This window comes from Macroventuria anomochaeta (genome assembly GCF_010093625.1).
Source record: "Macroventuria anomochaeta strain CBS 525.71 unplaced genomic scaffold BU25scaffold_26, whole genome shotgun sequence".
NCBI lineage: Eukaryota > Fungi > Ascomycota > Dothideomycetes > Pleosporales > Didymellaceae > Macroventuria > Macroventuria anomochaeta.
In genome coordinates this window covers 92190-114963 of record NW_022985387.1, presented here as the reverse complement: position 1 = coordinate 114963, position 22774 = coordinate 92190, and the positions used below count along the sequence as shown (strand labels likewise).

The following is a 22774-nucleotide window of genomic DNA, read 5'->3' as shown; positions in this document are numbered from 1 at the left end:
GGGCGTTGGTTTGAACCGGGAGTGTACATACGGATGAAGCATTTCATGACTGTGTGGAGGATCTGGCGTTGGGCGCTAGCGGGTTCTAGCAGTTCTTCTTACGCGTAAAGTATTGTTGTCAGCTATTAGTTAGAATGCGTAAGCAATTAGTTGAGTTGGAACTGGGAACCGATCTACCCTGGAGACCAAGCTAGAAGAGGTGAAGGTCTCGTTGTTTTTGCGACAGAGATGGAGACGAGCAAATGTTCATCTTCTTCTTAACCAAGCGTTCGGGGTGGGGTTGGGTTTTGTTGTTGTATGGAGACTTGTCAATTCAGCGCTTCGTCTCTTCGTACGACTGTTTTCAGGCGTTGGGACGTTTTCCACGTCCTTGGTTGTGTGTTGGGGGATTCTGCGGTGCCGTGCTGGGTTTTGGGAGGCATTCAGCTTACTGCTGGGCGCGAGCAGATATCGCTTGGTGGAAGCAAATTTTCGGCAGATATGGTGTTGCTTTATGGTGAGTGCTGGGCGGTGTTGCGTCGGTGGGCGAAGATTTGCATCCTGCTATAAGGGCTTTGAAGCTTGACCGGAAGAAAGATGGATTTGGAGACCGTAGGCGGCTCGTGACTTCGTTGCCTTAGGGCTATTGTCGCATTTCAGGATTAGTGTCTGTTCTTATATGAGTGGTAGATTGTCCGTCTACTCTTTTCGGGTCAAGGCGTCCCATGCAGTGTGGCTTGGCTGCTCGGCAGGTGCATTAATGCCGTTTACTCATTTCCTCCATAACATTGCAATATTCCTTCTCGCGCCTGAGCTGGCAGTCGCAGTCTCGCCAGCAATGCTCGTTCTTGCTGCGGAATCACTACTCGTCCCCGATGCAGTAGTCGCGGAACTGATACTGCCACTGGACGAGCCTTCCGTATTCTCCCCAGCTCCGAACACACTTATGCGCTGCTTTCCTCCGCAGATTGTCTTCGCATCACCAGCACAGGGCATGTTACAGTCTTTCTGGTCTTCCGCTAACGTCCCGTTGTTAGCGTTGCCGCACCAGCACTCATCACCACCTTTTACACCGGCGATCTTATAACCGACATGGTAACATTTGTCCTTGCACTTGGACACCGTCTCTTCCGGATCCCGACCATAGCGCATATCGAGAATCCAACTCCGCACGCCGTTGTCAACCTCATCGTTCCAATTGTCGACATAGCACCCGATATCTTTCCATGAGCTAGGAGAAGGAATTGGGGAAGGTGTGCTGGTTGTCCTGGTCGTCGCGTCGCTCTTCGTGACAGGTACTCTCCAGCCTTCGCTATCTGTCGTCATACTTGCCAAGGGCAATCCATTCGAGAGCGTTGTGTAATATACCGAGTTCTCTAATGTTTCGTTCGTGATGACGCAGTAGCTCCAATTGAACCACGGTTGGCAGTCGAGACCGACGGAAGGGTTCCAGGCGTGGAATTGAGTGGGGTTGATACCAAAGTACCTGAGGGTGCTTTCGCACGTGTCTTTAGAGCTGTCTTCGACGTCAAACCATCCAACGCAATCTTTTGCGGTGCGGGGATCGTATTGGAGGTTTTGAGAAAGGACGTGGCGCGTGAGTGCCAAGATGGGGAGGATGATGGAGGTTCTCATGGCGGAAACCGATCGAAATTAGAGAGGTCAAGAGGTAGCTATGGGACTGCTCTAGGGACAATTGAGGTTGAGGGTGATTGTGGCGACAAGATGGTGATGTCGAGTCTCTCCGGGAAAGTTGGAGGAGAGTAGAGAGAGAAAAGTCGCGTATAAAAAGCTCCTGGAGACGCGCTCCTGATATCTTTCCTCTCCGCCATTCTCGGTAAATCTAATCTCGCGTATAATCGACGATAGCAAGGCGCAGCATTTGATCAGGAAGGTGGACCGTGGGGCGCCGTAGACTCATTAACCTGTCCCTAGCCTCTTATGGCCTACTGGGTCAAGGTGAATCGTAGCAGCCGCGGTCCACATGTTAGTACCTCGCCTTGACTCTGAACAGAGCCTTTATGTCGACGAGCGTGACGATGCTTAACCGAATATTTTGAACGAATCTCCTACCCACAACGGATTGAGCCCCAGAAAAAAGATGTCACTTTTTCGAAGCGTGAACTTCGTAGCGGGTCCCTTCCTTTGCCACTTTCGCATGTCCATGAGGTACAGCAAGATCACAACCACTGACAGTCAGTCAAAGATCTACAACAGGAATCGACCAGTAGCCAGCAAAATCGCCTCTATGTTCTACAAATCCTCCCTGCTCCCCTTCAAGCTTCGTGTCCAGATATGGGACAAGGCCGTTGTGCCGCGTACCGTCAAAGTCTAGATTCCTCAAGTTCCATACGGAGAAAAGACACGCTTGGCGTCAGGCAGGCACCTCCATTCAGGCCTATAGGCTATTCCAGAATAGGCCCTAGTGCCGACAGTACATGTAACTACGTGGCTTATGTCATATGATATCCTATTGTAGAAGGCACTGCCCGAGGGCAAGTGCACTTAGCTCTGAGCCAAGAGCTCCTGTAATACAAGATGTAGCGGTGTGAACCGCTGTAGAATACTGATAGCTACGGTAAACAATAACGTAGGACTGTCGGGTCGATGGAATACTGCGCTGGATTGCTATCTAGCTAGGAGGAGACGACTATATACCTGACCTGTAACACACTAGTCCAGGGTAGTGGTCAGGGGTATAGTCAGACACTGTACGGACCAACCGATACCGCAACACAAGAACATTACCGAATAACACAGATAGCAATATAATCATTGATCACAGCCTCCGACCGACACTGCTCACGCAGTAACAGTATATAAAGACCACGAAGAAGCCCATCAATTCATCACGATTCTGCTCACTTTCTCCCCATTGTCACTTAGTCTCATCCACACCGGCGCCAGGATCACTACAGACCTGTCAAGAGGCGCGCAACCGCGGCCTGTACCAACGGACATTCTCTGGAGTTGCAGAACGTCTCAGTGCTGAATCGCGTTATGTTTGGGTCAACTTGGACATCCTGAGGTCGACATGATCGACGTTGGAAGAACCTACTTTGACTATTTTTGTGGTGGCATGGGGCCGCTGATAGAATACGATGGAATACTGCGCTGAGTTGCTATCTAGCCAGGAGAAGACGACTATATACCTGACCTATAACACACTGGACTAGGTAGTCTGCTATGGGCATAGTCAGACCTTGTACGGACCGATTGATACCGCAACAATTTTACGCCGGTGCATCACCTCATCAAGCGGCTCAAGTTCGCGCGCACGAAGTCCATTGAGTATTCCTTTCATGACGAGGGTCAGGAGATTACGAATTTCGTGAATGTAGAGGAGATACATGTCGTTTGCCCCGACGGGCTGCTGGGATGGCAGAACGACATGTGTTGTTATGGCCGGCCATGCGGCTCCGAGAACATTTTCTTATGGAACCGTTTGACCCTGAAGTGAAGTTGCTAAGAAGTGACGAAAAAATTATCTGGCATATAGTGCAGTTGAGTCACTGTAAGCAATGTCGTTGTGCACCATCTCGCCACTGAGTTCTCGCTTCACAAAGACTAGAGCGGCAGCCCAAGCATTTGAAGATGCCTGATCGATTTCTCAGCTGCCGTCATAGAGAGCCTGTTGGACTTGTTGAACTGTACGCAAAGGGAAGAAGTTGAGGTTTGTACTGCAGTTGTATTGTATGAAGCTACGAACAGTATATGTAGGTGAGTAGCCGTAAACAACGATAGTGGGAAAAGGCAGCAACCTCTCACCATGGGGTGAGGTGCGACAGGGCGGAGGTGCAGGAGAGACCCCAAACTGTGACAGAGTCTGGTCCACATATCGAGGAAGGAGTCAAGGACATTCGTTTCGTACTACAACATGAAAAGGAAATCGCTGGGTATCTCGTATTTACAGTCCTAGGTTCTCCTCCACTCAAGGCCTCAACACAATCTTGCTTCGTGCCCAGCCGCCGTCGTATTGCTTCGTCCCATCCGCAAATTCTCTAGCCGTGGTCCTTCGTTGATCACAGCCCAATGCGCAGCCGTTCACTACGACTTCTGAAAACCGGGAATTGAAACACAAGGCTCCATATCATCCACTTCATGAGACGGTTCCGGTACGATGGTGTTGCTCGATACGCGGGAGGGAGCAGGACCAAAGCCTTCGTCGGCCTCCTTCTCCAAGTCTTGTGCAGTGCTGGTTGAGCGGATAAGAGCTTGAGCGTGCGGGACATTGTGGATGTTCGATGCGGCTGGGTCGCTTTGGCGCTCGTCGATGCGTGTCAAGGTAGGAGCATACGCTGTGGGCCCATGATGTTCGCAAACAATCGGGGCAGCTGGTGCTCCCGAGTACTTCACCTCCGCCAACAGCTCTACCGTAACAAATAAAGCACACGCGCCCAATTTTAGACTGTTGGTACACATAGCGACCTCCTCGAACTGTGCATCAAAACTATCCTCATCTCATGGCATAGCTCGCTCGTGGAGTGAGCCATCAATTCAGTCCCCGTCCAAATGCCAACTTGCAACCACTCCTCAACGACGATCATAATCGTCGCCCAAAGGAACGCAATGCAACAACCTTTGCGTCTCCGTTCTGGATGACTGGAAGAAGTATAAGGAACCTTGCTATCGATTCGGGAACAAATCGAACGCACTCAGACTACATTTCGGGAAGAGGAGTATAGGCAGAGTTACCCTCAATCCACAATTTGTCGACTTGTGCTGGGAGTAATTCGATCAACGAATGGTATATAGCGTAGTAGCGCTCGACATCTCTCAGCCTCGGAAGGTTCCACGTTCCCGTATGCGCAGTTGTCTACGGTTTGAAGCATTGAAGGCATGCAGCAACATGGTTCTGTGAGACAGGTCTTCTGGCAGAAGAGAGGAAGATGCGACAAAAAGTTTGGACAGCTCGCTTATCCGCAGGTCACAGGTGTTGAGGCTACACAGCTAGAAGGTCGCGTGCAAGGTTGTGAATAATGGACCTAGACCTAAATCGAAGCCTAGTCGGTCAAACGACAATGCGCATGTCTTCATCACAGTCAAGTTGGAGTGGATGCATTGGTGCATCCATGCGTCACTGGGAAGGCGCACTTTTGCAGCTACGCGTGGCTCAGCCCAGCTGGGAACGCCTAACAAGCAGCCTGTGAGGTATCTTGTAAAAAAAAAAGAGCAATCAAGACATTACATTTGAAGGTGCGTACCGGTGAGGTGCTCTTTCCCATACCTCGTCTTCCCTGAAGGGTCAGCCTTGCAAAGACTGTCCTACTCTATCCATCCTCAGCACCCTGTCCTTGATTTTAGTTAACACTACCCTTTTACAAGCTCATCACCTGTAATTTCAGACAAGAATGATCGCGTTCTTCGAATACATTTCGGAGTCTTTGGTGTGCTAGGCACATTGATCACGTTGGCAAGCCTCCACCATCGAGGCTCTTTAGGATGCATGCTGTTTCGTAGACTATTCATCTCGCGCGTGCGATGCCCATTGAGCCAGCCTCCAGCATGCCTTACATGTGTGCAGTCTCTGTGTTTCTAACAAGCGACCAGCTGCTGATCCTGAGACTATTCCCATCCATAGTAACTTAACATCCGTGATGCTGTTAATTTGAACCAAGCCTTCACTGCATACTCGAGAAGCTCACCCTGCCACCTGCCTACGGTGTATCAATTCGACCCTCATCCGCGGACGGTTCACTCGACGAAGCCAAGATCCCTGATGTTTTGGCCAACGTCGTTACTGAAGAAGCTCAGTTCACCCCAAAGTTAGCGCAGAAATCGGTTGCTCCATGAAGACGAACCACACCAATTCTAGGAGCACAACTCGACTTTGTAGGCAACCCAAGCAGCCATCGCGGTGGATGCATGTACTCGGCGGTGGGTTGAGCAGAAGGGTACCTGGAGAGGTGTATATATCGGTATGGTTTTCGAGAAGTATCAGGTGTTCGATGGAGGGGAGGGCTAATGTTTGGAAGGGGCGGGTATGAGTGCTCGGACAAAGCATTAGGAAAAGATATGTTATCCTGCAACTTGAGCGACAAGCGATGATCAGTTCCAGCAAACTTAGGAATATCAGACATATATTTCCTGACTTTGCTTCCATGTGAGCTTCGGAATCCAAGCCACCATATACCCCACTCTAGGGACATAAGATGTATCAGGCAGGGAGATGGAATTTTTCGACGGAGCGCGACACTTACAGAAGCACATTCTGAAGAAAAGGCAGATTTTCTTCCAGCTGCAGGCCGCTCTCCTGACGTACTCGTAGTCAGTGAGAGTATGCTGACAAGCCATATCTTCGATAACGAACCCGCCGCTGAGACCAGAAGTGACACTGTCTCCAAACGGATTACCGAATATGGCAACCAGGTCAGTGCTACAAGTAGGGTGGGGAGGATAGATGGGGAGGCATTCAGGTGCACCACCAGTCGTCGCCATTTCAAGGCTCGGGAATTGTGTACCATCTCGCCACAGACTACAACGAGATCAACATCATCGTAAGCCTGGTAAGGTCCAGTTCGGGTTGGCAACTTAATTCACAGGATACCAGACTCCAAATCGGTTCTTTGGGCCTCGAATCATACGTTACGTAGTGAGATCGACCTGGAACGTAGATATAGGGCACCATTTTGGATTAACCACGCATACAACATGCCAGACACGTAATCGTATCTAATACCACAGCAAGGAACAGCACGAAAGTCGAAGGGGAAGGTATGTAAATAGCTTCGTTCAGGACAGACGCACTCGTGATATGCGTCTTCGGTAAATAGCAAAAGAGTATGGAAAATGCATACAAAGATCATCCCAAACATATACATACTTTCATGTGGTCTTGCCGTGACTCCATCCATGCCAAGCCCTTCATTAACCCTCAAACACCTGGAACAATATGCAATCTAATATGCCATGCAAACGAGTGGAACCCGGACAGCGCCGTCGCTAATATGTGCAAACTGTGACAAAAACTAAGATCATGACAGGAGGGACTTCGTGCAAGTGCTGAAAGGATCGGAGATGCCGAAGCAAGGACAATGGGATGAACTGAGCACATGAAAATGTGCACCTACGCAGAGTAAAACTGTTCAGATGCGCCGTGACGTTTGGTTGAGTAACCTGTCCGCTCGCTCGAAGACATTGAGAGTATTGGAACCATGACCAGGAGCGAATTTGGGTGTATTTGGCACAGTAGCTTGTGCCGCAGCCCCAAGAGCAGCACTCAGTGGCGTCGCTGGCACTCCCGGAGTACCATAACCACTCGACCCCTGTGACAGTAGACTTGCGGTAGGGTAGGGCTGAGCCGAGAAGGTCGAGTTCGTCGTAGGCACCTGCGTGTTGATGGCACCAAGATAAGATGAATTGCCACTAGCGCCCATACCTGGTCGATTCAGGAACCTTGGGGGCTGCGTACGTGATGTGATTGACGATAGTGAAGGCGGACCCATTGAGCCAGAGGTGTTGGACGTCAGGTGTGACCACGGCGAGCTGTAGATGGCAGAACTAGCTTCCTTGACCGTCTTGTGAAGTGGCTTCATAAGCTGCTTCACATCAGGGCTCAAGAGCTTGTGATCCTTGCCCTGCTGCGTATATGCGGTGGCTAGTTCGCCCCAAGCCTGAAACAAACGTAAGTTGTGGTGCTTCAGATTGAAACATGAGATGGGGAAACAAACCTTGATGAAACCCATGCATTGCTGCCAGAACTCGGCCTGGCTGCGGGTGTAGCTATCCTTCAGTTGCATCTGTGATAAGCGACTCGCAAGAGGGATCGTCATCTGCTGTACCTCATTGCTCTTATCGATGAGGCCAGCAAGCGCTTTAACTCTGGGATGGTCGGAGTCCAGATCTCGTCGCAAGACGTCGAATTGTTCTCGTAACAGACGTGTGATCTGGGGTATAGATGTTCTACAGCTTTCGCTGGCGTTCCTCAACTTCTGGTAGACCCGGTCGAACTGAGCATCCTCGTCAGACTCGTCAAAGTTGCTCGTCATTGTATTTGTTCGGGTCATGTTCGTAGCCAACGTAGAGAAAGACTCTCCTGATCTGGGCGTCGCAGCGCTGAGACTTGTCATTGTATTCGTTCGGCTGTTATCGTTGCTGTGCAGTATCACAGGCGGAGGGATCTGGTATTGACCTCGCTGCGGTGGTGAAGTTGGGAATCGTCGAACTCTTGGTCGTGCGCGTATTGTTCCGGGTGCATCTACTGCACCAGGCCTGCGGGAGGTTGCAGAGGTGTCCTTGAATTGAGCGCCCAACACAGAGCAGGCATTCCTCATCTCGATCAGACTGCCTTGTTGGAGGAACAGAAACGTTCGTAAAACCTGTGGATTCGCATTCTGCGTGATCTCCGCACGGTTTTCTGCAATCGACAGAGTAATCGACATGAAAGACTCCAGGCATCGCAGGGCATACATGTATACGCTTCGGGAGAGCCTTTGTGCGTCTTCCTCGTCTTCTTCGACAAGTCTGCTAAACTTGTTGAGCACATCGTTCATCGCCTGTATGTTGAGATACGTGCTCGAAAAGCGACGATAGAAGTCTTCTTTCCGGCGAAGTGCTTCTTTCGGTCTTGTCATTAGTTTGATCGAACGAACCATGTGAGAAACGCAGTCGTGCAGCTGAGATATCGCGTAAAGGAAATTCCTGGCAGCTTCGACAACGATGTCAGGGGCACGAGACCCACGTCTATGCTCTCGCACATCAGACAACGGACGATTCGCCAGCGATCGAACAGTTCCTGTATCCCCATACCCTATAGCAGTGGCAGGTCCAGAGACACCATTGACAGCACCCAAGGGAACAACGATGCCCTGGCTAAATCCACGGAAGTGGCTAGTTCTTCGCAGCTCATCGACCGAGCCAAGCTGCTCAGATGCCTGGTGCTTGTTGGTGTATATGCCCATACGCTTCTGGCGCTGTGTTGAGGGACCCGCGCCTTCGCTCTGGCTTCGATTGCGCTCGTTCAGGCCGGTCGTCAAGACCAACGGCGAGATTGGGGGTCGTGGTTTCGTGCCGTTGTTGCTGGTTTGTGACGACACACGAAAGTGTGATCGAGTCGGTATAGGCGGAGCTGCTAACGATGGCGAGTCCGCTCTGCCCTCTGCAAAACCATCCAGCGTGCTGACACTGGGCCGTACAGGAAATCGTCCACCAGCAGCTCGTTTCGAGGGGCGGGGTGTCTCCGGGTTACTCTCTGTCCAACTCTCGTCGCTCGATGACTCGATTCGTATACGTTCCAACTCAGCTCGCTGTCGCTGCTTGGAGGCTTGCTGACGCATGAACTTCTTCACTTGCGTAGCAATGACGGCATCTCGTTCGTTTTCGTTGGATGGTGAAGGAGCGTTGTCTTTGATCGTACAGACTTCTGGAGGCGGGAACGTCAATGGATTGCCATCGAGCTTCATGACCTGCAGGCTGTTCAAGTCCCCCAAACACACAGGCAGCTCCTCAATCTTGTTCTTCGCAAGAGCCAAAACTTTGAGCGAGGTCAGGTTTGCGATTCTCTCCGGGATTGACCTGATCTTGTTCCTGCTCACGTCCAGAATCTCCAATGATGTCATCTCAAGTATCTGGAGCTGGAATCAGCATTGTGTCACATGTCGTACGATTGGAGCGGGCCAACGGACGACACTGGGGATCTCGCGCATCGCATTGTAGCGCACGTTGAGGTAGCGGAGACGCTTGCATTCCAGGAGGCGTGATGGGAGCGTCGACAGGAGGTTGTGCGAGAGGGCGAGCCTGGCGGTGTTAGCATCACAAGACAGTCCTGCACCTAGCGCATTTTCATTGACGCTTTTAGTCGAGCGTACCTCTCGATTTCCACCCGGATGACATCGATAACCTCACCGGGCAGGCGCGCTATGTTCTTGTGGCCGAGGTCGATGGTAATGCCGGCGTGCTGCTGCTGCAGTTCTCGGGGAGCATCTGGGCCACGCTGACTGATGTCCTGTCGGGAATGATTGAAGGCGGCCTTTGCGAGGGCGACCACCTGCTCGTCCGAGATGGGCACGGGCGCGTCGTTGCTCATGATGAGCGGCGGTCAGAAGGGCGGACGGCGGCGAAGAGGTGCGCAGACATGCTCACGCAGCCGTGAGGAACATATGCAGCGGCTGCGAAATGCAGCGATAGTCGACAAAGTAAGGAGCTGCGTTCCTGCGCTAGCCAAGGCAAGCGCCGCTTGTGTTCCTGACTGTTCCTGGGCGCCATCTAACACTCCCCCTCCCCCCTCCCCACCCTCCCCCGGAAACACCATCACCGCGCCCCGCCGTCACAGGATGCTCTGGCACACCGTGTCCTTCTGCAATATCTCGCGGCGCTCCCTTGATGTTTGCCTTTTCTGTTCCCTTGTGAAAACAAGTCGACATGCCAGCCTCACGTGACCCGGGCCGTTATGCTCAAGCTTCAGCCGGTAAAGCCAGCCGCGGAGGGGTCTACGAATCAACGTCCGCCGGAGTACTTTCCCAGATCTCAGCCCAGCCGTCTTTTCCTTCAGGACAAACCCCTTGTGCGCTGCCACCTCTGATTGGACCTGCGTTCGGACAATGTACCTCAAAGGCGTAATTACACTTCCACCAGGTCACTTGGATTTGCAGGAAGTCATGTTGAACAGGCTCCCCAACGGCACGTTTACCAAAGCAACGGCACGCTAGCAGGTGGGTCGTGGCAGTTTTGGCAGTTGATTTCGTCATGTCGATCGATCTTGGAAATCACAAGATGAACTCCAGTTCGTCGTTCAGCAGTTTCTCCACAGATTCGAGGCTGACAGTCAACCGACGCACCCGCAAACGTTGTCATGAACTATGACGATTACCCGCATCCCATACGTCGCTCCCCTCGAGCGGCGCATGAGCTCCAGCAAGTCTTCGAACAGCTCCAGCTCGAAAACAATAGATGCGATTACGACGAGGATGAGGAAGACGACTACAGCGATTCTGATCAGGAGACTCCACCACCTACTCCAAGAAGGCATCCGGACTCATATGACGAACCGTCAGCGACAAGTCCACGGGAACCACCACCTCGCTCTCCATTACGCGTGAACCCGTTACGGTCGCACCCGGTTGCAGCAGATAGGACTCCAGCAGAAACAACACCAGCACCGAGACCAGCACCTCGGTACCGCTTCTCTCATCCTTTCAGGGAGCAGCTGTATGCTCCGCGACAGCCTGATCCAGCACCTCGTCGACACCCAACAACCCTTGTGTCTTACAAGCCCGCCAACCAGCATCTTCATCCTCGTTTGCGCAAACGGACTTCCTTGGATACGATAGCCTCGGTGACAACGACTGCTTCTGTGCTCGAGCCTGACGATGTGGAAACTCCCTCTCCCTCCATGTTCACGCTCGAATCCGAATATCCCATAACACCAGATGTGGACCTCGGACCGCCGCCCATGAGCGAGCCACCGAAATCGGCTTCGTTGCCCGAGTCGTTGCGCACAGCAAGCGTTAGCTCCACACATTCAATGCACCCAACAACGCCTGTGAGCTCAGCAGAAACATATCCACCCAGAGGCATACTACGAAAGCTGAAGCCTGGGAAGAGAAAGGATTCAGTAGGGACGGATGGAGGAGCCGAACGGCTTGTCATAGAGCGAACAGTCTCGGTAGATCAGACATCGTACCACTCGAACTCGTCAAGCGCATCCAACACCATATCGTCAGGCGCTCCTTCACGATACCCACCCTCAGAGACAGGCAACTCTCGGTCGAGTAGTGCGTGGACAGCAAGCTCGCATGATATCAGTGGTTTGACACCAGAGGAACTGAAGAAGTGCAAGAAGAAGGGCATCAACCCAGCGCTGTTCGCTGAGATGAAGGCAGCTAGGAAGGGGAGGTGGACAAGTCCAATTGCAGGGAACACGTTCTTGTCTTGACACAATATAGGGACGGTGGATTTAACCGAGCGGATCTCTCCCTACGACGATCCCTTGGAGCCCTGCGCGACCAGCTCTTGTTTGACATCAACAAAGAGTCAAACATACGCTCTTGAAGACTCTGGGCCTCTGCCGAAAGATTCGTTGCTTGGAGCACAAGGGTGACAGGTCTTCAGAGCAGATCCATACTGTGAACATTGGCATACTACTGTTACTGCAGACTGAACTACAGCAACATACTTAGCAGTCGCAAAGTATCTCGACTGTCAACCTCGGTACCTGCACGATATCACGACGGCTCGGCTGCAAGCAAGCTATCTCACCACTAGACTCATGTCTAGCCCAGCTGGGTACACACGGCCTTCCATCCCCTGTCTGCAGGTGCATGGCGTCCGCTGTCATGCAATACCGCTTATCTATGACACAATGAGCACGAACCCAACTGTGCGCCCACGATCTCTGTCTCACGACCGATCGCAGTCTCGTGTCTCATTATGTCTCCGCATCTGACTGCCTGGGAACGACACTAGCCACCCGTATAGGGTGTGCTTCATCTGGATATTTCGCATATCGATATTCCCCATAGTGGCCAAGACCACCATGGCAGTAAATACCCAGCTTATCTCCAAGTCTGTATTTGGGATATATTGGAGATATCGTGCTAAGGATATGCCGAACGGCATATAAGCATGGTCTTGGGAGAGATCTACCAAGCGGCACTTCATTGCCGCTACCGCCATGTCGAAACCCGGAGGACTTGCGTAATGTGTAGCGAAAGGCACAATCAAGGGTCAGATGAGCTTAGTTGAGCCATATGTATTGTCTAAAGGAGGTGTCATAGCACGAGGTGCATAGCCTAGAGCGGCACAATAGTGGACAAAGCCAGGTCACAAATCTTCTGTGTAAACATCACGGCAAGCGTTTGAAGAAACTACACGCGTAAAGCAAAGTGGCGACCATCCCACTGGTCTCCAACCCCGGCAAGGCCTAACACCTTCACCTCTGCAATAACCACCACCACAAATACCGTGGCGAGACTCGTCAACTCCTATCCACCTGCCCATCACAGCAAGGACCAGCAGCAGCGGCAGTTTCCTCCCTTCCCCACACCACACGCACACGCACACGCACACCACTGACAGCACACTGACAGCACCACGCATCAACATTCCCGTCCTGCATCAACTTTCCGCATCCAAGGCGAGCTTATCGCATCGTCCCGCAAATACGCCCTGCAAGTCGTGAATTATGCGAGGTCGTCGATCGTGATGCTGCTTTTGCGTTCTAAATATGTGTGATTGTGTGACTGAGAAGGCAGTTAATGCAACAAGGTAAGCGTGTGGTAAGAGCTGCAGGCGGGGAAGATGGAAACGAGGGGGAAGCTTTCACCACCAGTGGCTTCGCTAGAACTTGTCCTGTCGGTGTGAACCCCGCTCACACAGGCATTAAGTAATCACGCATATAGTGGGGTTTTGTCCAACACACCCAAGAGCCAGCGTTGAGGCGGTGCTGGTAAGAGTGGAGCTGTGCTCGTGAGCGTCAGGAGATAAGAACGATCTGCACGGGTGTAAGTTTCTACCTCAGACCAACGATCAGGCAGTGGAGTCGGTTAGCTCACAGCTCAAACAAGGCTGGGTAGGTGGTTTTCGAGGCGCGGTATCGATGCAGATTGACGCAGATGAGGTGATGGTGGTGAGATTGCGATGTGCAGATCCACGCAGTCGGAGAGCTGAAGTCACACCTGATGATGGGGAACATGAGGGGTAAGACGTCACGACCTGTTGCGCGACTTTGTGGCTTGTGGAACGTTTCGAGAAACATTCTCGAACACTTCGAAAGTAAGTGGAGATCCCGCATTCTTTAACCCGTTGAGGCGATGTCGTAATGATTCGCTATGAAATGGTGAGATGCTCACTGAACTGCTTTGCGCAATTCGCACTCCCATTGCGCAACAACAACACGACCACCTGAGCTTTGAATCGGGGTCGTAGATCTGTCTGATACCAGATCACGACAGTGCGCGCCGGCCACGTCGCCGAGTTGAGGCTCTACTTTAGCTCTGGCGTCAATGTTGATGGAGATCGACGTGAACTCCACTTGGTGAGGGCTGAGTTGTATACCACGTGCTCTGCCTATCAGCGAGCTACTGACTCGAAAAAAGTAACACCAACTCTGCGAACAACCTCAGGTTCCGCGGAGAGGAATATCGTGATATGGGAGGTGGAAGCAAATGTAGATCTGCAACGAAGAACTCTGGGTCGCGAGACTTGCATGTTGTTCTTGCGGATCCATCAATAGTGGTTACCTAGGACTCAGCGTGTCCACGCCATTCCACTACCAACCCCCTCAGCACTGCCCACAACATCACTCATCACTGTAGACTCACGAAACTGTAGACCCACAGTCGTTTCTCCCACTCGGTCCTGTTCATCGGACCTCCCTCCGCCAGTGGACTAGTTCCCACCTCTTTCGTACGAGCCATTTTACACTGCCTGCCGGATGCGGACGGTTACGCGCTAACAGCTACGCTACCTCTACCAAGTTGCACATGATGGTACTCCAGCACATGTAGCAGGTTTGTGCGTAATGAGCCGTGGTAGGTACGGCGGCTACGGTCAAGATAGGCGGTATTGGCCGGACTACGACGTGGAATACTGCGGGCCTGCAGTCAGTTGACATCGTGTCGTAGGTGAATTTACCTCGTATGCAGAGCTGGGGAATGTGTAACGAGGATTGGAGATCAAAGCTTGGTGGGACATCGAGTGCAGGTACCAATATCACCGCTTGCGAATACGTGCGAGAACGAAATTGAAGACATGCGTACTCTTGAGGGGAGGGTCAACACAGGACATTGGCGAAACAAACGTCGTTGAAGACACACAGCACCGATATAAGAGCGCACATGGTAAAACATGTTGCGTTTGGAAACAACTGCCGTGGTATGCTGGACCCTGCGTGCTGGGGTTATCAAACGGGCCTACATCTCACCACATTCGTTCCCAAAGCTCAGGGCGATGTTGACAACTTGTGCAGAGCTCGTCTTTAGCCTCTACATGCCTCAGCATGTAGTCAAGCTCACATATTGCACAATGTGTCTTCACGACCTGATAGCAGAGCATCGGCCCTACAAACATGCTCGCTCTCGTCGACAAGCCCAGAGCCTCATATCGTACGTCGAGCTCAAGCATCGAGCATCGACATCCGGGGAAGCCGTTATCACACTCCCAGCTGCCAGTCGTGCCGGCCCGGCTCGGAACATTGTATGATAGACAGCGCATGCGTCTGTTGTGAAGGAGCCCAATGCCAATACCCTCCTGACCTGACAGCTTGGTAGCGTACGTGTCTTTCGCCGACGACACGGAAAGCTTCGTTGCAAGTTAACAGCGAGGCCGAGATCTGGGTGTCGTTATACGGGCAGTCGTTTTTGTTGAGTGTGGTCTGAGTGCAAACTCGTTCCATGAAGCGAACAACGTTTCAGGTACTCAAGTCCTTCCATCACGTTTTTCACGCCCATGTCAATATGCGTATCAATTCTCTCATCACACGCTCCTACCACCGTCTCCCCAAACCATGAATTGTGTATTTTGGCATTGCCAGGTGCTCCATTGCTTCGCGCTCTCTGCGCTGTGGTATCTACTCCAAGCCTCCTCCATCTTATCAACAGCTCCGTCTGGAGACTCCAGTAGAAATAGACAAGTATTGATACAGTCGCATCGCCCATTCGTGTCATCATATGCTAAGAACGATGAGTTCAAAAACGCCTTTCCAAGTTGTGACCTCTCGCCAGAGGTGTGATTTTGCAAACGCCAATAGTGTCTAAAAAGCCACGACTACGCCGGTCGTGGCTGTGGTATACGCCTTTTCGCCTTGCTGTAGGCTAATCGAAACGCCAAGTATATGCAGCCCAAATGCTGTTTGTATGCAGGTCGCTGAAATCGCATGTTCGTAACCGTGATCGCTTTTCAATGTAGAAAATTTGGTAAAGTGTTCGCACCCTCAGCAGGAGTTCTTGAGGTGCCGATTTAGATGAAGCCTCCGGGTGAGTCGACAACGGCGTGCTCGTCTTCTCGCAGCTGGCCACCGCTCTTCTTCTTGGGCCAGAGCTTGCTGCTGACGCGCTTCCAGCTGTCCCTAGTGGCAGCACCGATACCGTTGTGCTCCCCACGGCTTGTGCGGGGGCTGGGAGTGCCGCTGGCGGATCCGTTCTCGTAGTAGATGTGGGCGGAGTCGACCATTGGATAGTCGCTCATGGGCGGCGTTCCTGGAGGAGTAAGAGGATCGCTCATCGATGGGCTTGCACTGCCTGTGTCATCGGTCATTGCATCGCTGCCACTGGTGTAACCAGATGTAACGCGAGTAGCGGCAGAGCTAGATGAAGTGGGCTGAGAGTGGAAGCGGGAGTGAGAGAACGGACGGGAGTGCATGAAGCCAGCAGTCAGCGACGAGGGTGCCGATGCACGCTGATGAGCAGGGACGTGCGACGACTTGTGAGAGATCGTGCTGCGCTCGTCGTAGCTGCGTGTCGAAGACCGTGTGATGCTAGCGTTGTAGCTCTCATGGCTCATGATGCTGGGGTGTGCACTCTGAGGGCTGACAGAGTTCAGGAATGACAGAAGCACACCCTCCTCCATGAGCTCGTAGATCTTGGCGACAGCCTCGTCTAGGGTGGATGGGTGGGGTGGCACGTAGGACTCGGACAGAGCCAGAAGGTTATCGCGGACCTCAGCAGGAAGGTTGACCTGTGGCAATTAGTATGAGACACAGTGAGGTAAGAAGAATGTATAATACCTCACGAGGGCCAGACTCTCGGATATAGGCGTCTATTAAGCGGCGCCAAAGCATGAGAACGTATGCACACTCGTCTGACAGCGGAGAGATGGGTGTCCCAGGGTGACGGTTGACCATCTTGGAGTAATGCTTGCGGTACCTCGATGCGTCCATGGTGAACTCTAAGTTCTCCAGACAGTGGTTCTGCGACAGGAAGGCCATGAAGGAGGATAATGTGTATGGTGGTGGTGCATTGTTAGCGAGGATCTCGGCCAGGTTGGGTTTCCGGCTGTGAGGGCTGGGGATATTCTTCGGTATCGAGACGGTCAATGGTGCCTTCTGGCAGTCTGAGAGGGCCATCTTGAGTTCCTCGCCGTCGAACTCGTCGAGAGACGACGCAGGAGACGAGATGGTCGAGTTGGTTCGTATCGACAATGCTGTGGGTTCGGGTTTCCGGGATATCATTACGCCCCTCCAAAATTGCTTGTAGACACGGCGTGCCGTCTTTTTGCTCTGCTCTTCCAAACTCTCACAAGGACAAAATTGCGGTCGTAAAGATTGCGCCAGTTTGACGACAAAGGCACGAGGTTCGGGAAGAACCTAGTGGCAGCGAAAGAAACGTGATGATTTGGATTACTGCTCCGAAGGTGACAGCATCGAGGGCTGTGGATGGTGGTGCAGAGGCGAGAGAGCGCACAGCGGGATTCTTTGACCTATGGCCGGAGGGGGCAGCCGACAAGCGCAACGCTGGGGCCGGGTGCGGTGGACAGCGGCGTTTGCTAGTTTCTGCAGGTGCTTCTCGAAGGGCGACACAAGACTGCGAGTGCTGGAGTGTGCGGTGGTACAGGGCCTGGTTGCAGCGTATCGGACGGGTGCAGCGGGCTGAGTGGCCGGCGGGCGGGCGTGCAAGACCGAGACGGCGGGAAATTGGGTGCGGCGCTGGGGCTGGCTGCAGTGCGTGGGCAGAGCAGAAGAGAGACGGTGCGTGTGGTGATGATGGTGGTGACTGAGGTGACGCAGGCGGAGCGGACGTGAGACGTGGGTTCAGATACGCCGTCAGGATTCGAGACAAGAGGCCCTCCTGTGGTGCGGCTCAGCGGTGGTTATGAGGAGAGGGCGGAAGCAGTCTTAGCACGACTAGCACGCCCTGGGCAGGCGGGCTCGCAGGTCAGCACAAGCCAGGACCCACTCGGTGGAGAGTGTTCAGTGCGGTTGGCGAAGCTTGAGCAAAGGCGGATAGCCTCGATGTCAGAGGGCGATGGGTTGCGATGGCCGCTGCAGCCAGTGCGCGAGGCACGCTGGACCGGGGACCACTCACGGGCTTGCCTCCAGCGCAAAAGCGGCAGGCGCTGATGCTTCTAGCGGCGCCCTAGCGCCATTCGCTGCGCTGCCATTGGCTGCTGCGCTACCTTTTTGGAAGGAACCTTGTCGACCCTTCATTCTTTCGCCACCCTCAGCCAGACAGTGCCATTACAGTCGCTGTTACAGACAGCGCCCCCAATGTGCTCCATTGCTAGGTGCTCAGCCCGCCGTTTCGCTGCGACCTGGCATGAACGGTAACGGTCTGTCGTGATGCTTATAGACCACACTCTCTGCAATGAGGGCGCCCCGTGTCCAGTTGCTGTCGAAACCGCGGGCATGCGTCCATCCTCTGCTAGGGGCCGTCGCACCGCAGCCTGCGTGCTCAGCGCTCGGTCTTTTCTCCACCTCACTCACTCAGTCATTCGCAAGCATTTCACCACTCGCTCCGACCCCGGCTCTTACTCGGGCACTTTCGCAAAGATTACGCCTTGGCGCAGCGCTGTGCCCGGCCGCTGCTGTCTCTCCCTAATGAGCATACACCAGCTACCAGGACTACTACATCAGCGATTGCACCTCCATCTTAGTTGTATATAGCCTTTTTCACCCCACTGCATTGTTGCTCTTGACATTGCGGCCTCAGTCCCAGCAGGCCGGCTGACCCACGCGCTGACCCTTCTCTACGCCGCAAACGACCGTCCTTCAGTCCCAACACGCTGAGTCGCCTCGCTAATCCGCCCTATGACTCTCATTCCGCGACAATGGATACCCAGCCGATCCTTCTTTGAGCCTCCGTGTCAAGTTTTCTTTGCCCGCTGATGCAACGCACGACAATACCAGTCACCCCAACGGCCTCCTTTTGAATCATGAAAAATGCGCCACATCGGCAACGTGCTCATTCAAAGCGCTGAGGGCCGCCTCGCTCGGAATTGCTCCCTAGCAGCATGTCCCCCTCCAGGTGCTCGGACAAGGTGACGCCAGCGCTCGCTTTGGGTTGGCCTGAACCTGCTTCAGGCGCTGAGTGGTCAGTCACTGCATCCTTTGCCCACAGATGGGGATCGCACGGCCACAATCCTTGGCTTTGGCCCTATCGCTGGGGAGACTCAGCGCATCTTCCAATCTCTGCCCGAGGCTCGAGACATATGATTACTGTAATCTATTCCTGCCGCATCCTGCACTTCAGCATCACGCAGATCCACAGAGGATCCACCGCTGCCCGCGCCGTGGCATTCAAGCAAACACGGTCGACTCTCTGGGCCAAGTTTTAGCACCGGCTGCGTCAATTGTATTACTCACGCAAGACGCAGCAGCAAACAACACCGAGCGCGAAATGTTGCATGCCTCAGCGTCTCGCTGGTGAGTCGTGGCCGTGAAATAGCCGGCTTGGGCTGACGTTTCACCTACCCTGTTCATTTTCTCACTCTGATGGTCGTTTGTTCCTTGTCTTCCCATCAGTCATCGGCCGTGCACGCTGATATTTTCTGGAAGCATTCTAGATTTCTAGAAGGTTACCACAAACTGCTAGCACTACCACAAAGTGCGCCACTTGTCGATCTTTTCCGTCAAAATCTCCTGTTTCGCGCATGATGTTGGCGCAACGGTCTCCATTTCATTTCCGCCCTTCATACCGTGACAACGTGTTGAGAACCTCACAAAAACACCGCGGAGGCACTTCTGGTCGTATAGCCGGTGGAGCTGGGGAGGCTGCTTGCGAAGACCTTCTAGAAGCTGAGGCTACTCGTATCGTGGCCTGATCGATCGATACCCGTGTGTAAGCGCCTCGTTTCTGCACGCGCCCCATCAACATAATCGACAGTCAGAAAATTTTGATCACCAACACAGTGCCTCAGACATGACGCAGCCAGTGGAGCTCGCGAGCAAGCGCTGCAATTCACCCGCTCTCACCGCCCCTGGGGTCAGCCGCATCCCGCATTCACGATCTCGGACGAAGATGTAAAAAGATCGCTTGGCGTCTGGATAGATGTTCGAGGCAGCCTCATGATGCGCAGTCGAAAACATCGCAACATGATGCCCTTCTTGTTCAAAAGGAGTGACGAAACATCTCAGCTCATCACGCTGACACAGTGCCCTTGATTACACATTTCCTTGCACCGTAGTCATCGTATCTTTTTGCCGGTGGTTCCGTTCCAAGTAAAGCTTTGACATGATCCGCCCAGAAATGCCACCAAAAGTGACAGGTGGGCCTCCACTACCGTCTGACAGTCTGACGCGCGAACATGGCGGTTTCGGATGGTTACCGACCAAAGGATTCATCAGTTAGATGATAAAAGTGAGCACGTCCAGTGTGGGCAGGGTCTGTCGCTGTCACTGATCAGGCATGTTTGGCTCGCTAGAGCAGCGTTGACGTCGTGCCGTACGGTGCAGCGTCTGGTCAAAGACCACTTGACTATCTCCACAAGACGTGCTGTCTAATCGTCTGTTTGAACCCACCTCACACAACTCGGAAGTTTGCAAATCCATAACGACTAACATATTGACAGGCTACGGCAGCCTTAGGCACCCAAGCAGATGTCTCATCGATCATCCTTTGTTTCAACCACAGCTCACACACCAGCCCCTGACACCAGTGCAGCCACAGCCAAACCCCAGCACATTTCCCAAACACTTTTCGTGTCTCCCTATGGTGCGTCTGAGCTCCGTCAGCCGCCCAGACACAGACGCGTCAAAGCTGTCAGACCTATTTCCGCGCCGCTGAGCGAGCAATAGCGCGTGTGTGCAAGCTCTTCGTTGATCGACAGAAGCAAGGTCTTTCTTTGGCACAACTGTGCCTCGGAGGACGTCTCCGAGTACCAAAGATGAAGACTTCTGCGGCGTGGGTTTCCAGTAGTGAGGTCGGCGAGATCCTTCCCAGGTCCAAGCTGCTGGTTTGGCTGTGTGATGAGCCGATGTGACTTAGTAGACTTGTAAAACTGACGCATGTACACATTTCCTGATGTGGTTCTATTGACCAGTGTTGTCTTTCTTCCTCTCGAGTACTGCTCGTACACCCGCTCGTGTCTCTAATGCAGCGATGTCCAGGTCCCAACCTTTGCTCTTCAATGCTGCAGCGTACTTGTCGAACAGCTTTCTCCTCTGCTCTAAGGTGTGTCTGAGCTCGGCGAGTCTTGGTACGTCAAATCCCTCGTCCTCGTCTCTACGGAAGGACGACAGCAAATCATGACTTCGCAGCCGCACAAGCATCAAAGCATGTACCCATGCCTTGAGCTGATCTATGGCGGCACAGTCCTTCTTTAGAACAATCAAAACTTCTCTCGTTCGCATATCGTTGAGCCACAGAATGTAGCCTTCGCCAGCAAAGACTTCCACAAAGTCCGACAGCTTGACAGGTAAGTCTTTGAATGCTCCTGTCCTGGTGTGACCGATAAGGTTGATGCGGCCCAGCAGCGTCTGCAGACTGACACCGATCTTGCAGTACCCAATGACCCCGTGACAACATCTTAGCGCACCATCGGTTTCAAAGATGCGCTCTTGTTTCGAAACGTCTTTTGGGCTCAAGACTTGTGCCTTCGGATTGTCGAGAAGATGATTGAAGACGATGTTGGCGCGTTGTCTGTTCAAACTCGTCATACTGACAGCCTTCACCGCAGCATAGTTCGTCGCCAAATGCACCGACAGCAAAGCAATGAGCGTAGCCCACGTCGCCATCGGCGTCGTCACCCAGCTCACTACCACACTACCCGCCAGCATACCTAACAGGCTGATGACAGTCTCTTGACTTGAGTCTTTGGCATTCAACTCCCCTAGATTCCCTCTCTTGGCAAAATGCGCACTCAGACTCGCCTTCGCGGACCCAGCACATACTCCGCACAGAGCTCTCAGGCAGCTCGAGAAGCTCAGCACCATCACGCGTGCCGGCTTTGGGAAGGCGGGGGATAGGCAGTCGAGGATCATGGCAGTGTCGTTGAAGATGTCGGCTGCTAAGCGGTACATCTTGCATTCTGGCTCGAGGGAGGTGCCGAGACGGTGTGCGAAGAGGATCGTGGCGAGTCGGCCCATCGATTCTTGGAGGATGGATAGTAGGAGTGCGCTGGTGGGAGAGGCGGTTGAGTCGCCTACGCCGACGCCTTCGAGGACGGCGCGAGAGGCAAGAAGGCCGGCTATGGAGGAGGAGAAGGCTTGCAGTGAATCCTGAGAATGATGTTAGGTATATGGCGAGTGAGTCTGATGTTGTACGTACATAGATCTGATACCTGAGGATGAGTTAGCTTTAGGATGCACATGCATGCTCAGATTGATTTTACACACTGTATGTAGTCCTCCGTTACACTCTGCGGGTACCCTACTGGTAAAAACACATCAAGTATTTGATGAGCATAGCTCTTCGTGTCTTTGGGTAGCTGGCTGCATTAGCAACTTTGAAACTCAATCAAGCCCGCCAGCATAGCTCGTCTGAGCAAGGCTGAGAAGACACGTACAACGACATCGACACGTGACTCGCCCGATGCGATGTATGTGGAAGTTATGTTCCCTGCTTCGTCATGCTCGACTACCTCCAGGCGCTCAGAGGTGGACATGTTGCTGTGCTGTGATCTGGTTGTGGTGGTTGGCTAGCGCAAGAACATTGGGTGAGGCTGGTGTGGGGTCGTGAGTGCCTCCCCCAACCTTCGCACTTCGTCCACTCCATCCTAACACCCAACCGACACATCACTCGCCAATTCGCAGGCTGGCGCTTCCATACACGGGCCTCTACATACAATCCGGAGTTTCAGCGCCACGCTGGCTTCATTGGCCATGCCATCGCTATGCACGTTCGGCGCTTGCTGACCTTGGCGCAAGGCGCCTGCTGTGAGACATCCCCTTCAGCTTGCTCTGCAACCTAGACAACATTATGACCAC

General features: G+C 53.0%; 9 protein-coding genes across 9 annotated transcripts; 3 read left to right on the top strand and 6 right to left on the bottom strand.

Annotated features, from left to right (window-relative positions):
- Positions 1-111: 111 nt before the first annotated feature.
- Positions 112-625, top strand: BU25DRAFT_117766 (uncharacterized protein). Its single transcript, XM_033700411.1, has one exon. It carries the CDS (start codon positions 243-245, stop codon positions 498-500), a length of 258 nt encoding a protein of 85 aa, XP_033559455.1. The 5' UTR covers positions 112-242; the 3' UTR covers positions 501-625.
- On the bottom strand, positions 626-1847 carry BU25DRAFT_117754 (uncharacterized protein). The gene has a single exon (XM_033700410.1). It carries the CDS (start codon positions 1612-1614, stop codon positions 751-753), a length of 864 nt encoding a protein of 287 aa, XP_033559454.1. The 5' UTR covers positions 1615-1847; the 3' UTR covers positions 626-750.
- A 377-nt stretch (positions 1848-2224) lies between these two features.
- Positions 2225-3472, top strand: BU25DRAFT_473817 (uncharacterized protein; the record flags this gene model as incomplete). Its single annotated transcript, XM_033710886.1, has 3 exons — positions 2225-2308; positions 2805-3007; positions 3180-3472. The coding sequence occupies 3 exons, from the start codon at positions 2228-2230 to the stop codon at positions 3268-3270; spliced, it is 375 nt and encodes a 124-aa protein (XP_033559453.1). The 3' UTR covers positions 3271-3472.
- Positions 3473-4026: 554 nt separating this feature from the next.
- On the bottom strand, positions 4027-4401 carry BU25DRAFT_423354 (uncharacterized protein; the record flags this gene model as incomplete). Its single annotated transcript, XM_033708208.1, has 1 exon — positions 4027-4401. The coding sequence occupies one exon, from the start codon at positions 4399-4401 to the stop codon at positions 4027-4029; it is 375 nt and encodes a 124-aa protein (XP_033559452.1).
- Positions 4402-6702: 2301 nt separating this feature from the next.
- BU25DRAFT_412707 (cell morphogenesis protein-like protein Sog2) lies at positions 6703-10103 on the bottom strand. Its single transcript, XM_033706859.1, has 4 exons — positions 9786-10103; positions 9603-9714; positions 7650-9545; positions 6703-7592 (listed from the first exon to the last, which is right to left on the bottom strand). The coding sequence occupies exons 1-4, from the start codon at positions 10001-10003 to the stop codon at positions 7065-7067; spliced, it is 2754 nt and encodes a 917-aa protein (XP_033559451.1). The 5' UTR covers positions 10004-10103; the 3' UTR covers positions 6703-7064.
- A 549-nt stretch (positions 10104-10652) lies between these two features.
- On the top strand, positions 10653-12018 carry BU25DRAFT_117629 (uncharacterized protein). Its single transcript, XM_033700408.1, has one exon. It carries the CDS (start codon positions 10769-10771, stop codon positions 11849-11851), a length of 1083 nt encoding a protein of 360 aa, XP_033559450.1. The 5' UTR covers positions 10653-10768; the 3' UTR covers positions 11852-12018.
- Positions 12019-15728: 3710 nt separating this feature from the next.
- BU25DRAFT_117619 (regulator of G protein signaling superfamily) lies at positions 15729-17240 on the bottom strand. The gene is made up of 2 exons (XM_033700407.1): positions 16640-17240; positions 15729-16590 (listed from the first exon to the last, which is right to left on the bottom strand). The coding sequence occupies exons 1-2, from the start codon at positions 17081-17083 to the stop codon at positions 15874-15876; spliced, it is 1161 nt and encodes a 386-aa protein (XP_033559449.1). The 5' UTR covers positions 17084-17240; the 3' UTR covers positions 15729-15873.
- Positions 16842-17843, bottom strand: BU25DRAFT_117649 (uncharacterized protein; the record flags this gene model as incomplete). Its single annotated transcript, XM_033700409.1, has 2 exons — positions 16842-17699; positions 17808-17843. Coding segments are annotated over 2 exons (588 nt in total), but the record flags the coding sequence as incomplete, so codon positions are not given.
- A 3071-nt stretch (positions 17844-20914) lies between these two features.
- Positions 20915-22462, bottom strand: BU25DRAFT_372266 (DUF647-domain-containing protein; the record flags this gene model as incomplete). Its single annotated transcript, XM_033704003.1, has 4 exons — positions 22354-22462; positions 22184-22275; positions 22116-22128; positions 20915-22066 (listed from the first exon to the last, which is right to left on the bottom strand). Coding segments are annotated over exons 1-4 (1356 nt in total), but the record flags the coding sequence as incomplete, so codon positions are not given.
- Between the last annotated feature and the right edge of the window lie 312 nt (positions 22463-22774).